Genomic DNA, 15,852 nt, shown 5'->3' with positions numbered 1-15,852 from the left:
AATGGAACCAGAAAAGACCCAAATAGCCAAAGGAATGTTGAAAAAGAAAACCAAAGCTGGTGGCATCACCATTCCAGACTTCAAGCTCTATTACAAAGCTGTCATCATCAAGACAGTATGGTACTGGCACAAAAACAGACCCATAGTCAGTGGAACAGAATAAAGAATTCAGAAATGGACCCTCAACTCTAAGATCAACTAATCTTTGACAAAGCAGGAAAGAATGTCCAATGAAAAAAAGACAGTCTCTTCAACAAATGGTGTTGGGGAAATTGGACAGCCACATGCAGAAGAATGAAACTGGACCATTTCCTTACACCACACACAAAAATAGACTCAAAATGGATGAAAGACCTAAATGTGAGACAGGAATCCAACCAAATCTTTGAGGAGAACACAGGCAGCAACCTCTTCGACCTCAGCCTCAGCAACTTCCTCTTAGAAACATAGCCAAAAGCAAGGGAAGCCAGGGCAAAAATGAACTATTGGGACTTCATCAAGATCAAAAGCTTTTGCACAGCAAAGGAAACAGTCAACAAAAACCGAAAGACAACTGACAGAATGGGAGAAGATATTCACAAATGACATATCAGATAAAGGGCTAGTATCCAAAATCTATAATGAACTTACCAAACTCAACACTAAGAAACAAATAATCCAATCAAGAAATGGGCAGAAGACATGAACAGACATTTCTGCAAAGAAGACATCCAGATGGCCAACAGACACACAAGAAAGTGCTCCACATCACTCGGCTTCAGGGAAATACAAATCAAAACCACAATGAGATACCACCTCACACCAGTCAGAATGACTAAAATTAACAAGTCAGGAAATGACAGATGTTGGCAAGGATAAGGAAAGAGGGGAATCCTCCTACACTGTTGGTGGGAACGCAACTCTGGAAAGAAGCATGGAGGTTCCTCAAAAAGTTGAAAACAGAGCTACCCTATGACCTAGCAATTGCACTACTGGGTATTTACTCCAAAGATACAAATGTAGTGATCCTAAGGTGTAGGTGCACCCCAATGTTTATAGCAGCAATGTCCACAATAGCCAAACCATGGAAAGAACCTAGATGTCCACCAACAGATGAATGGACAAAGATGTGGTATATATACACAATGGAGTATTATGCAGCCATCAAAAAAGAGATCTTGCCTTTGCAATGACATGGATGGAAATAGAGGGTATTATGCTAAGCGAAATAAGTCAATCAGAGAAAGACAATTACCATATGATCTTGCTGATATGTGGAATCTGAGAAATAAAGCAGAGGATCATGGGGGAAGAGAGGAAAAATGAAACGGGATGAAACCAGAGAGGGAGACAAACCATAAGAGACTCTTAATCTCAGGAAACAAATTGAGGGTTGCTGGAGTGGAGGGGGGTGGGCAGGATGGGGTGGCTGGGGGATGAACATGGGGGAGGGTATATGCTATGATGAGCACTGTGAAGTGTGTAAGACTGATGAATCACAGATGTGTATTCCTGAAACAAATAATATATTACAAGTTAATAAAAAAAAATATATATATATAATAAAAAAAGTCTTTAAAAAAAAAACCTGAGAGTTGGTGCTTTGGGTCCCTCCCAAAAAGATACTGAAGTACGAACCCCAAGTATCTGAGTGACCTTATTTGGAAATAGGGTCTTTATAGAGGTAACCAAAGCAAAATGAGGCCATTAGGATGGACCCTAATCCACTGACTGATGTCCTACTAAAAAGGGGCGATATCAACACAGAGACATGTACATAGGGAGGACGCCACATGAAGATGAAGGCAGAGAATGAGGAGATGCATCTAGAGGCCGAGGAATCCCATACATGGCCTGCAAATCAGCAACCGCTGGGCGAGCAGACAGATCCCCCTCACAGCCCTCAGAAGGAACCAACCCCACCAGCACCACGACCTTGGACGTCTGACATCCAGAACTGCGGCACCATCCTTTTTTGGAGTTGAGCACTGGGTCTGCGGCACTTGTGAGGGCAGCCCTAGTGCGCACAAGGGGGAAGGACAGCCGCCACGTGGAAGAGCCTAACGGGGTCTGCGGGGCCTGCCCCTCTGATCACCCTAAAAACTGGGGGCCTTGCAGTATCTCACGGGGTTGCGGTGAGATCAAAGCGAGATGTGTGGCCCATGTGTTCACTGAAGGAGGACCCAGAGCACCAGAAGCCTGCAAGCGTCTTGTGACCAATACTGTGGTGCCTGCTTTCCAGGGGAACAGAGAAAAGTGACAGGGTGATGGAGGGATACGTGCAGTCGGGAGGGCCCATCCGAGGAGGTGGCATCGTAACAAGCCCCCCCTCCCCGGAGATGGCTGCAAGACCGGGGGGAAGAACCCTCCAGGCATTAGAGAACCCCTACAATGGCCCAGAGCTTGGCCTGGCCTTGGCAAGAGGGAGGAGCAGCGGAGGCCGGGGGCACTAGAGTAGAGACAGTGAGGGGCAGGGCGGGAGGACGAGAGGGCAGGGGGAGAAGAGGCCAGTCGTGCAGGGTATGGGCAGAGCACAGGCCATTCTACTGCCTGGTGCTACCCGTGTGCCTGGGTCATCCATCCTGGGAGTGGGGGAAGCCGCAGGAAGTTCTGATCAGGAGAGCAGAGGCTCACAGCCCGGGGCCAGCAGTGACATCTATGAACTGGATTCTTGGTGAGTTCTCTGGGCTCGCCTGCCGACGTCTGTAGGCACCCACTTCTCGCCCAACCTTCTCGTTCTGAGCTCTGGGTCACCCACGCATCTGAACGGCTTATCCAGGTCACAAAAGATGTTACAGAGAACCGGAGGGAGGAGGGCAGAATGCCTCCTCCCCCAGAACCAGCTCTATCCCTTATCAGCTGTTGTGATTTATGGGTAAAATGGGGTGAATAACAGGTCCGCCTCACAGAGCTGTTGTGAGGACTCGGGTTATTAATTCACATCTACCAGGAGCTGAGAACCGGGACTGGTGTACAGTGAGTACTCAGTAAATGTGAGATACTACATTCTTCTAACTTATAACAGAAATCCTTCCCTGATGCATACTGCTCTCTTCTCTTTTGCCTTACAGCAAAATGCCTCAAACGAGCTGAGCACACGGTTTCCTCCTATTCTGCCCAACACTTCTCTCCTGTACCCTTCACAGACCTCCATGAGGCTCAGAGCGAAGCCAGCTCACGGCCCATCAGCTTAGGCTCCCAGGACGCCACACTTGCCCGGGCTCTGCCTTACACTCTGGACCCTGAGGGCTCCCTCTGCCCGACCTGCACAGCCCCCTCCACTCTCCCCACACTCCTGGCCATGGGTGTGCCTCCAGCCTCTGCCACTGTGCTGATGACACCCCACCTGCCCTCGCCAGCCTGACCTCTCCCCTTAGCTCCAGACTCCTGACCCGAGTGCCTCCTTCACAGCTTCTGTGCCTCGCGAACGCAAACCAACTGGGAATGAACTTGGGGGCTCCCCCCAACCAAGCCTGGTCCTCACTCAGGGCTCATCTCAGTTCAAGGCCAGTCTGCCCTTCCAGTTACAGGACCTGGGTATTCTTCAACCTCGCCCTTCCTCTCCACCCGCATTCAGTCTGCCAGCCAACCCTGGCTGCTCCCCTTTAAGCGTATCTGTCCTGAAGCCATCCCCTCTCCTTCCTCGGCCTCCATCCTGCTCCGCCTGCCCCCAATCCCATCTCCTGCTCAGCAGCTCCTTGAAGGCCATGTCCAACTAAGAGTTTCTGTCCACAGCTATACCCATGGCACCCTGCTGAAGGAGCCAGGCAGGGGTTGCCCTCCTTCCCCCGACCCAGAGACGCCTGGCTCAGGCCCTGCAGCCCCTCGCTGGGTGTCCCAGCACTTACTTCTTTGGGTCAGTGAAGGGGAGCGGCCGCGGCGGGGGCTCGTCTGTCCTCTTCCACCCCGTGGGGTGCTTATTGCGTACGGGCTGCTTGGAGAAGAAGGACTTGGGGACGGAGGCGGAGAGCTGGAAGGGGCTGGACTGGGCCAGCTGTGAGGGCCGAGGAGTCTCTGTGCTGGCAGTTTTGTAAACCTGAGCGGGGTAGCCAGCCCGCGAGCTCATGTCACTGCAGAGTAAAAACAAGAGAAATAAACAGTCGAATCCATTCCACATTTCCCCAAAGCAATCGGTTTAAATTTACTCTTGGGAAACAATAAAGTTCCTTCACAGAAGAGAGATACAAATACACTGCTGCTGTGGAAAATTCCAGTATGGAAGCCTGAGCAGAGAGAAGGGGAAGTCACCCACAACGCCCCCAGTCCCACCCCAGAAATGCCCTCTAGCACATGTGGGAATCACCTGTGGGTGGATGCACCCCAAGATTCCGCCTCCTGGGCACAGCCTGCACAGCTGAAGGCAGGGGTCCTACCTGCCCCTCTCTAGAGGTCCATGGTTTACAATTTGCTTGCTGTCTCGCTCACATGCACGCCCTCTCCCTTTCCCTATGCATTACAAATATACCTGTGACTACGATCAGGGAGGTAGAACTTTTTTTGTGGGGAGGAGGAGAACTGTATGTTTAACTGGGATCGCAGTTATATTGTTCTGTAACTGTTTTTTTTTTTTAATCTAAAATACAGCTTGCCAAGGAGTTCTTTCATTTAAATACTTTTTGGAGTACCTACTACATATCAGACAACGTTCCCGCTAACCCAGTCTAAAACCACAGCTCACTATCCCCAATGCTGCATTCCCCTGGCATTCGTGCTACAGTGAACCGCACACTGCTAACCGGAACCCAGCTGCTGGGGACCCAGCTGTTTACTCCCCTGAGACAAAGTGACTTTTATTTTATTTATTTGACAGACAGATCACAAGTAGGCGGAGAGGCAGGCAGAGAGAGAGAGGAGGAAGCAGGCTCCTCGCTGAGCAGAGAGCCTGATGCGGGGCTCGATCCCAGGACCCTGGGATCATGACTTGAGCCGAAGGCAGAGGCTTTAACCCACTGAGCTACCCAGGTGCCCCACAAAGTGACTTTTAAAAAAAATTTAATAAAATTTGAAACTTTCAAATAAAATTCTAATTCCACTTCAAGTCAGACGCATTTAATGAGAAAATTAATGCCTTTGGGGTTTGAGTCAATAAATGCTTTGTGAAGGTCAATTTAACAACATGAAAGGGTGGGGCTCCAGTCAAATGAGGAGACCAGCAAATCCTCTTCCCCCAAGCACAAGACTGACAAAATAAGCATTCTGGCACTCTGGCATGGACCAACAGTGTATGACAATCTGAGAGTCTTCTATACTTGAAAAGCTGTTGCACATTAGATGAGAAGTGAGGGAATCCGGGGCATTTTGGCTGCGGCTCCTGCCATCCTCCTGCCCAGCTCAATGCATAAGGATATCCACCATACCGAAATCTTTGGGAGAGAATCAAGCATACGGACACGTGCGCACCGAGAGTTTTGGAAAGAGAGGGAAGAAAAGGGCAGAAGAACGATTTAAAGAAATAATGGCTGAAAACTCCCCACATTTAAAAAAAATATTTTATTTATTTATTTGAGAGGTAGAGAGAGACAATGAAAGAGAGCATGAGAGTAGAGAGGTCAGCGGGAGAAGCAGACTTCCTGCTGAGCAGGGAGCCCGATGTGGGACTCGATCCCAGGACCCTGGGATCATGACCTGAGCCGAAGGCAGTCGCTTAACCAACTGAGCCACCCACGCGCCCTCCCCACATTTGATGAAAAAAAATTTACCTACACATCTAAAAAGCCCCACAAGCCCTAAGTATGGTAAATACAGACATTCCTATCCAGAAAGCTCAAAGTCAGTGAGATAAAAACCTTGAACATCTCAAGAGAAAAAGGATTTATCACATAAAGCAAAACATCAATATAATTAACTGACTTCTTCTTTGAAACAAGGTATGGAATATCTTCAAAGTGCAGAAAGAAAGAAACCACCAGCCAAGAATTCTTTATCCAGCAAAACTATCCTTCACATATGAAGGCAAAATAAAAATATTCCCTGATAAACAGAGAAATCGATTGCCAGCTCATCTGCCTGGTAAACTATAAAAGAAGTCCTCAAGCTGAAAGACTCCAGGGGTGCTGGGCTGGCTCAGTCCACAGAGAGTGACACCCTCGATCTCAGGTTGCAGGTTCAAGCCCCATATTGGGGGTAGAGAGTACTTAAAAAAAAAAAATTAAAAAGATTCTACTTATTTACTGGAGACACAGAGAGCAAGCTAAAGAGAGAGCATGAGAGGGAGGCGAGACTCAGTGGGAGAAGGAGAAGCAGACTCACCGATGAGCAGGGATCGAGGACCCTGGGTTCATAACCTGAGCTGAAGGCAGCCACTTAACCAACTGAGCCACCCAGGCGCCCCTAAAAATAAAATCTTAAAAAAAAGAAGAAAAAGAAAGAAGAAAATGACTCCAGATGGTGACCTGAATCCATACAGAGAAACGAAAGGTCTAAGATGGTGAATTTGTGGGTTAGAATAAGACTGCAGATTCATGTTTTCTTATTTCTTCTCTAATATCCTTAAAGACATAAGACTGTAAAAGGCAGGGGCGCCTGGGTGGCTCAGTGGGTTAAAGCCTCTGCCTTCGGCTCGGGTCATGATCCCAGGGTCCTGGGATCGAGCCCCGCATCGGGCTCTCTGCTCAGCAGGGAGCCTGCTTCCTCCTCTCTCTCTGACTCTCTGCCTACTTGTCATCTGTCTGTCAAATAAATAAAATCTTTAAAAAAAAAAAGATAAAAAAAAAAAAGACTATAAAAGGCAGTAAGAACAGCACTATATTGTTGGGCTTATAACATATATGGATGTAATAAAATGACAAAAATAGCACAAAGGATGGGAAATGGAATGTGGTTACACTGGAGAAAAGTTTATTTCTTTAAAATAAAAAAAAAAAAAAACATATATTTTTTTGAGAGGCGGGGAGGGGGGAGAGGGAGAGAGAGAAACCCAATAGGCTCTATGCTCAGCAGAGAGCCTAACATGGGGCTCAATCTCATGACCCTGGGATTATGACCTGAGCTGAAATCAAGAGCTGGTTGCTTAACCAACTGAGCCTCCCAGGTGCCCCTGGAGAAAAGTTTCTATATTTTACTAGAATTGGGTTACTAGATCTAAACTATAATGTCAAGATGCATATTACAATAACTAAAAAAATATGGTCAAAAAATAAAGTGGAATCTGGGGCACCTGGGTGGCTCAGTCGGTTGGGCGTCTGCCTTTAGCTTGGGTCATGATCCTGGGGTCCTGGGATCGAGTCCCACATCGGGCTCCCTGCTCAGTGGGGAGCCTGCTTCCCCCTCTCCCTCGGCCTGCCTCTCTGCCTACTTGTGTTCTTTCTCCCTCTGTCAAATAAATAAATAAATAAATAAAATCTTAAAAAAAAAAAAAGTGGAATCCAAACAGTACGCCAAAATAAGTTTACTTAACACAAAAGGTGGCAGTAACAGGTCACCGGGAGCCCTGGGTGGTTCAGGTCATGATTTCAGGGTCATGAGACTGAGCTAAATGTCCTGCTCAGCGTGGAGTCTGCTCAAGATTCTCTCTCTCCCTCTGTCCCTCGTCCTGCTCTCACTCTTTCTCAACTAAATAAATATTTTTAGGTTTTATTTATTTACTTATTTGACAGAGAGAGAGCGAGAGAGCGAGAGAGAGAGCGAGCGCGTGCGCACAAGGAAGCAGAGCAGCAGGCAGAGGGAGAAGGAGAAGCAGACTCCCCGCAGAGCAGGGAGCCCGATGCGGGGCTCGATCCCAAGAGCCTGGGATCATGATCTGTGCCGAAGGTAGATGCTTAACTGACTGAGCCACCCAGGTGCCCCTCAACTAAATAAAATCTTTAAAAAATAAAAAAATAAAAGAACTGAGCAGAGAATCTGAGAGTAACCATATAGAAAATAGCAAAATGGGGACTATAAATCCAACTGCTATCAACGATTTCCCTAAAAGTGAATGTTTCAGCACCAGAAGTGAACGAAAGAGATTGTCAGACTGGACTAAAAGAAGGTCTAACTAGACATGCTTTCTAAGATTTAGCAACATCTATTAATGGGGCCATGCCCAGGGAGCCAGGGAGTGTGGGACGTCAGGGTGATCAGAAGGCCCCCACCCAGGGAGGCAATGCCACTTGAGCCGAGAACTCAAGAATGAGCTGTGTCACTCTAACATGGGACCTCCCGGAAATCCATGCCACAGAAAAGTCTGCCCAAGTACTTGTGGATGGTCATCGGGAACGGTCACTGGGGCTGGTCACTGCAGTGCTGTGTGTAATCGAGAAAGTTAGGGCCTCTTGATCTCAGGGCCGTGGATTCAAGCTCCATGCTGCATGTAGAGAGTACTTAAGACAATAAATAAAAACTTAAAAAAAAAAAGGAAGTTAGACCTGGCCTGGATGTCTTTTAACAGGGGATTAACAAAAGTTTCAAGCACATCTTGATGATCAAAAATGATGCAGCCAGTTTGGGGTGCCTGGGTGGCTCAGTCCGCTAAGCATCTGTCTTTAGCTCAGGTCGTGATCCCTGGGTCCTGGGGATCGAGCCCCGTCCTCTGGTAGGCTCGGCTGGGTGCAGTGCTCAGTGGGGAGTCCGCCTCTCCCTCTGCCCCTCCCCTGGCTCCTTCACTCTTTCTGTTAAATAAAATCTTAAAAAAAACCCAAAAAACAAAATGTAAAACAAAAACAAAAAAATTATGCAGCCAGTTCAAAGAATGAGGTAGGTTTGTTTATGAACAAGGACATATGTCTGACTGAGCTGGGGATTTCTGTAACTTATAGCTAAAGGCATGTCCATGACTGTGTCCCCATCTTCAGTGTCTCTGAGACTCGGGGGTGGATGGTGGCTTTGCACACAGTACGGCCTCAGCACAAAACAATCCCCCAGAATATGCTGTGTCTTTCATCCCAGCCCTGAAGTGGGTGCCGCTTTCCACACATCCGTGGACCATGAGTCCCCCCAGCCCCGGGGGGAGTTCTTACCCCACCAACTGATCCCTTTCTGAAGCACCAACAAGTCCTCAGCCAGGACTTGAAAAGCAGGGAGCACCATGAGGTAGACAAGAACTCGGGCTGCCCCGCTCATCTGACCCGGGTCCCAACCCCAGCTCCCAACACCACCCTGCGGCCTTAGCTCAGGTCCCTTCCCCTCAGTGAGCCTGTCCTCTCTGAGAAACGAGGGACAGCAGCACCATGGCCTGAAGTCACGTGTGCAAAGTTGTGAAGGGATGTGGTGCGCCCGGGGCAAAAAGCTGGGACTCCGGGTTTGGCCAGGGCTGGGCTGGGGGTGTCCTGCTTTGTGTTTCCAACCCACCTGCCGGGAGGCGCTGTGCATATCTGTGTTATGTCTCAGGGGAGTGTTTCGGATTTTGTGGGAGGAAAAGATTTTGTGGCTTTGGGAAAAAGTTGACAAAACCACGTGCTGGCTGGAGAAGCCAGAGCTGTGCTCACACATGCAACCCCCCAGTCTTGGTGGTTGGCCCAGGGTGGGTGACAGGCCTTTGGGAGGCAGGGACAGAGCTGGCTGTGCCTGTGAGCATGGTGGGACCCTGTTCTAGGCATCTTACAGGTGTCCCTCCATTAATTGTCCTGGCAGGCCCATGAAGCAGGAGTCACCACCACACCCATGTTTCAGTGGGGAAACTGAGGCCCGCAGAGATAAAATAACTTGCCCCGAATGATGCAGTTGATAGGCGAGGGTGCCAGGACACAAACCAGTCTGGCTCAAGAATCCGGGCTTTCAACCACAAGCCTGTACTTTCAAGGACAACGGCAGTTATGATAAAAGTGCAAACGAAACCTAGCATTGGGGGGATGGTTTTGGACCCAGTGTGTCTCAGGCCCCGTGTGAAGTACTTTAAATGCATGATGTCAGTTCATTCTGGCAGCCGGAGACCACAGATCCCATTATTAATCCCATCTTACAGATGAGAACACTGAGCCACAGAGAAACTAAGTAGCCTTGTTGGAGGTCATACAGCTGGGTCAGTTGTTGAGCTGTAACCTGGACATTTCCCAGAGCCCGGGAAATAACACTGCTCCCCCACGTACCCCTCACGGCTTGGCCTTAGTTGCTAGATCGCCCTTGGCCTCCCAGCCTGGCATCTGGCAGGCCTGGAGTGTTGCATCAGTCCCCGCCTGTGGCTGGAGTTATGCTCCAGGGTGGGATATGGGCTCAAACTGATGCAGAATCCAATCAGGGCTCATCACCTCTGCCCCACGCATGCCCCGCGCACGCCCCGCCCCCGCCCCTGCAGCAGCCTCCTCCTACCCACCCCCCACCAAACATGGCCAGAGGGAGTCTGTGAACACCTGCATCAGATCACAGCTCTCTTCTGCCCAGGACCCTGTGGGGCTCCGCCTTGCTCAGGGGAGAGTCAGAGTCCTCCCCTCTGCCCACAAGGCCCTACACCACCTGGCCCGCCCCCTCTGCCCTCAGCTCCTCCCGCTCACCAGGCTCCAGCCACTTGGAAGCTCTTCCCAGCCAGAAACATTTTGGCCTCAGGGCCTTTCCATTGCTCCCACCTTTCCTTGAGAGGGCTTGGACTCCTCGCCCAGGCTGACTGTGACTCTCCAAGCGTGTCTCTGTCACATGTGACCCCGGTGGATGCGAGGCCGTCGCATTATCTTTAAGGGTTGTGTCCCCAGAATGGTATCCCTGAGGTTCCCTCCTGGCCCAGCCTGGGGAAGCAAAGCCATGTGCTTCTTGCCTGGCTGTGGCAGCTCCTCGTGGAGCGAAGAGCCTCCGAGTGCCCCTCACAGCTCTGACAAATTGCTCTGGAAACCCAGGAAGCTTTGGGGCGTGCGCTGCCTCGGAGAGGGCGGGGGGCCAGGTGGCTGCCTGCCTGGGATCACTCGGCCCACTGCGGTGCCCACGGCAGGCGCTGGCGCCTGGCCGTTTGCCTGGAAGCCGGGCTCCCGTGACGAATGTCTGGGGAGAGCGTCTGCGAAGTCCCCGAAACCCCTGGCAGGCACAAGCTGCTACAGGCTCCTGCAACTCCTAAAGCAGGGCCGGAGCTTGGGTAGGGCAGGGCTGGCTGTTTCCCTGCTCGGGCACGGCACGGCCCATCCCTCTCCTGGCAGTCCTCAGAGTTTGTGGGCAAACTCAATTCCTTCTACTCTTCAAACTGTCCAGAATAATCTTTTTCAAACTGAAGTCAGATTATGAATTCGCACGCCTCCCATGGCTCCCACGTCCCTCACAACCAAATCCCAGCAGCTGACCGTGGTCCATAAACCTGCCAGAACCGGGCCCTGGCCTGCTCTGCAAAACTGACCTCCTTGCCCCTCTCCCCTTTGCCCTGTCTGCTCCTCCCTCTCTGGCCACCTGACCATTTCTTAGGCACCGCAAATGATTTCCCCTTCAGGGTCTTGGTATTTGCTGCTTCCTCTGCCCGGGTCAATCCCTTACTTCCTGGAAAACACCAACTCCTCCGAGAGGACTTCCCGGCTCTCCATCCTGTTGGCTTTTTCTCCCCAGACCTTATCAGCCCCCAGCACAGGGAGATCACGTGGTTCCTCAGCTATCAGTCTGTCTTCCTCTCTCACCAGAAAATGTCAGCTCCACAAGAGAAACACTTGACTTTGTTCCCTGCCATGTCACCATGTTTGGAAGAGTCCCTGGCACACAGTGGGTGCTTTAGTGGTAAGAATAACCTCCCACTCAGGGGATAGGGGATCTGCCCTGCTCTCCTCACCTTAAGAACCTCACCACTCCATGTCTGCAGCAGCCTCCCCACTCTTAGCTCTCTGGCAGCGTCCCAGACCTGTGTCTTCCTCCCTCCTTATGTCCTAGCAAAGCCACTTGTTGACACGGTCACAGCTACTCTGTCCCCCGGTTGGGCCCCTTCCTTTTAACTCATATCTCAGCATCAGCCCCATCCCTGAGGCTGTCTCCAGACCCATCTCCAGCACCATTTTTCAAATCATAAATCTGCTTCTACTGCCCTTGCTGCTGAGAACTTTCCTTACTGCCCATAGCTCTGACGATGGAATTCAAACTCTGTAATGTGGCTGACAGGACCTTGTGTGGTCTGGCTTCTGCTGACCTCCCCAAAAACCCATCAGCTGCCCCCTGAGTTTCTACCCTTGAGCCAAGGAGCCTGTGGTTCAGTGACCTGACGGCATCCACCCTCCTTTCCACCTCAGGGCCTTTGCACATGCTACTCCCTTTCATAGGAGCACCCTCTCCATACCCCAACTATCTCTTTCTCTCTTTTTAAAAGATTTATTTTAGAGAGGGGAGGGGGGAGAGAGAGAGAGGACCTCAAGCAAACTCCCCTCTAAGCAGACCCCGATGCAGGGCTCCATCTCACCACTCTGAAATCATGACCCGAGCTGAAATCAAGAGTCAAACGCTTAACTGAGCCACCCAGAAGCCCCTTTCTCTCTCTTTTTTTTTAACTGCATAATAGCTCACATATAGCAAAGTGTACAAAACATACACATAAAACTGAAGGAATAGTCACTAAGCAGACACCATATAACTGGATCCTGGGTCAAGAATGTATCACCGGCCCCTCAGAGACCACTCAACTGTGCCCTCCTCCTTGTTGCTTTCATCTTTGGCAGAAATGACCCCTCCTCACAGAAACCACCTTTGCCCCTCAGATGAGATCTGACATTCCCTCCAGCCCTGCCCCACATTCACCCTCAGATCCCAGTGGGTCTTCTCTCCCTAGGCCTTCCTCTAGCACAATCCAGTCATTACTTTCATCATTCTTTGCCTGCTGTCTCCCTGGTACCTGGTCAGTGTGTAAGCACAGCAGGGGCCCTGCGTGCCCGCAGCCCCCAGCAGGTGGCCGGGCACACAATGGGCCCTTGTTGTGCGAACAAACACGGGGCAGGGCGGGGGTGGGGGGATCCGCTATGAAGGACTGGTCAAGTGGAGCCAGGGGCAGCTGTGGAGCCGGCTTGCCTGCCCTTGAGGAGCCGCGGCTGCGAACCAGGCTGTCCCCATGGCTTAGCCCAAGGAAGAAGACTAATGATGGTGGGAGCACAAGGCTGGTGGGGGGCCTGGGGCCAGGGGCAGTGCGGCCATGGCAGGCAGAGGCGCGTGTGGGCCTCTAGGGCGCAGATGCCCAGTGACCATCTGGGAACTTGGCTCCCCTGCCAAGACGGTGAGGTTGTGGGAGGGCCAGCAGAGCAGGACCCACGTGGGACTTGCACATCTTCTCTGTCTGGGACACTCTACCCCCGCTAGTCCTCCCTATTCTAGGAGAGCCCCTTCCACAATGGGGTCTGGCCCCCCTTTGGGCTCCCACATTCCAAGTGCTTCCCCCACCGGGGCACTGGCCACTCCCCGCTATCACTGTCCGGGGATGGGTTTGTCTCCCCTGTTGGACTTTTGAGCCCTCAAGTCACTGTGGTGTCCCCAGCACTGCCTGTAATAGGCACAACTCTGGAGAAATATTCTGATTTTAATTCATTTTAGAACAATCCCCTGTGAGTTCAATGATAGGAGGTTCAAGGTGCCCCATACTGTCCTGAGGGTCCCATAAACATTAGCTCATTCAATCTTTACCATATCCCTAGGAGGCAGATTATGTGATTTATCCCCCATTTTACAGACGAGGAAACTGAGGCCCAGAGAAGTTCAGTCATTTGCTCAAGGCCACATAGCCAAGGCAAGGCAGAGGGAGGGCTTGAACCCCGGTGGAGGTCCATTCTCTCATCTACTGGCAGATGTTTCTTAAATCAATTCATTTAATTTTCCTTAAACTTGTCCAGGACGGTATCGGGATGGGCGGGGAACACTTTCCTAATACTCATTAAAGCAAACATATATCCATTTAAAAAAAACACATTTTCCTCCTGTACCACCCAAATCACCTCGAGCACCCCATTTTGGGAAATGCTGTTCCACTCTAGAGCCTGGTTGCCTAGGAGAAAACTTCGGGAAGCAGCTTAATGAGTAGATAAGAATGATTTGCAATTAGCATCAATTGTCTGTATGCAAATTAAAGCTCCCAACTGCAGGGCCCTCTTTTGTAGTGGGCTCCTCTCCCGTTTTATTCCCTTCATTTCTGGGTTCAGCAAATCCTTCTGGCAGACACAGGGTAATTTTACACCCACCCCCTGGCTTCAGCCACAGTCTTCTCCCCAGCCTGCTGCCTTTATAGCACAGATTTCAAAACCCTCCCGTTGCTCAGATTTACTAAGCTGGTCCCAGGCCCAGCATAGGACTAGGGGAGCTGAGGGCCGGGACCCCCGTGGCACCCAGGACTCTCCTGGTGCAGAGGCCTTCTGGATGGGTACACTCTGACATTTGTCTCAGTGATGGCCTGACTGTCATCTGTCTCCCTCAAAGGAGACAGGCAAGGACAGGGGTTGGGGGACGCATCTGCTTTTGCTCAGTATCTGTCGGAAATACAGTATCTCAGTATCAGCTCCCACCCCAGCACCTGTGACCTAACAGATTCCTAAGAAAGATCTGTGAGTGAAACAAATGGATAAATTAACGGACAAAGGAGCTGGTCAAAAGTCCGAGAGTTCGGATGACTGAGAACCACCTGTTAGGGGAGGTGGACTGAGCCAAAGGCTAAGCTCACTGGGACTCGAGACCTCTCTGCCTTCACCCTTCGGGGCTCCTGACTCAGGGAGGTCAGGCACCAGGGTTGGGGGGCACCCACAATACGGGCACCCTCAAACACGGTGGTTTCCAAATCTGTCAGAACCACTGCTAAGTCATGAGATCATTTAAGGAGGTGTCGAGATGTACTCCCATTCTCAACTGATGCAACTACCTCAGAGCGCTTCACACAAAAGCTAAGCATTGTTTGGGGCATATTTGCTTTGCCTTTTCACAAACACAGCTATTTCTGCAGAGACACAGATGAAATCCACTATAGGTTGTGGTCAAGGCCTGGGGCCACTGCCTGGGTGCAGGAGTTCTGCGTGGACAAAGGCCATAGGTCTGAGGGCTGGCAAAGGAGAGAATCAAAGGAGAGGACCCTCCCCACCCCGCCCCCTGTATCGGGGTCCTGGGCTGGCCCCTGCTTAGGTGTGGCGGGGAAGGGAAGGAAGGCTGGGGCCTCCGGGGTCTGCACTGGGGACGGCAGCACAGGAATCCCTGCCTGGGGCTGCAGACCTCGAGGGGACACATGTGCCAGAACCACATAAGCCCTGAGCCCCGTGAGGGCAGAACTGTTTTCCCACCTCTGTGCATTCTCCTGGGAGATGGTATGCGGCTTTCACCCGATGCTCAAGGCGTATGCGGTCTAGGCCCCAGACTGACCGCTCAATGCCAGCTCCTTCTCACTTACTCCCCTGCCTGCCTCGCCACCAGTAGTTCTCAGAGCGTAGTCCCCGGACCAGCAGAATCACCATCTACCAGGGATTTAACAAAATTCGTATTCTCAGGCCCCACTCTGACCTACTGAATCAGAAACTCTGGACTGGGGGTGCCTGGGTGGCTCAGTTGTTTAGCGTCTGGCTTTGGCTCGGGTCATGATCCCAGGGTCCTGGGATCGAGCCCCCCATCAGGTTCCCTGCTCGGCGGGAAGCCTGCTTCTTCCTCTCCCACTCCCACTGCTTGTGCTCCCCCTCTCGTTGTGTCTCTATCAAATAAATAAATAAAATCTTAAAAAGAAAGAAAGAAAGAAAGAAAGAAAGAAACAAACAAACAAACAAACTAACTAACTCTGACTGGGGTCTTGCAGTCTGTGCTCGACAGCCCTCCAAGGGCTGGAAGGCTAAACCGTGATCTCTCAGACTTCCTCATGACCACCTGCTCAAAGGCCTGTGGGAAAGCTCTTGCTTTCTCCAGAGAAAGGGAGCTACAAGAAGTGATCCTCCATGCACCCCACGGGCACCACGGAAACATCAGACAAGGAAGTTGCAGCTTGCAGGGTAAGAATAGTGAAACACGAAGACCCAGGGTCCAGGCCTTGAGGCCCTCCCTGAGCTGCAGTAGCAACCT

The 15,852-nt window shown here is 51.0% G+C and overlaps 1 protein-coding gene across 1 annotated transcript in view; it reads right to left on the bottom strand.

Annotated features, from left to right (window-relative positions):
- The window catches only part of SIPA1L3 (signal induced proliferation associated 1 like 3), a 230,045-nt gene that overhangs the window by 23,729 nt on the left and 190,464 nt on the right, over positions 1-15,852 (bottom strand). Inside the window, exon 16 of the mRNA XM_032842051.1 lies at positions 3,828-4,049. Coding sequence (XP_032697942.1) covers positions 3,828-4,049 — 222 coding nt within the window. The remainder of the gene's footprint in view (positions 1-3,827; positions 4,050-15,852) is intronic.

The sequence above is a fragment of the Lontra canadensis genome, unplaced genomic scaffold, assembly GCF_010015895.1.
Source record: "Lontra canadensis isolate GAN:19392208 unplaced genomic scaffold, GSC_riverotter_1.0 scaffold125, whole genome shotgun sequence".
NCBI lineage: Eukaryota > Metazoa > Chordata > Mammalia > Carnivora > Mustelidae > Lontra > Lontra canadensis.
The sequence above is the reverse complement of the archived record's forward strand: the minus strand, read 5'-3'. Positions and strand labels throughout refer to the sequence as shown.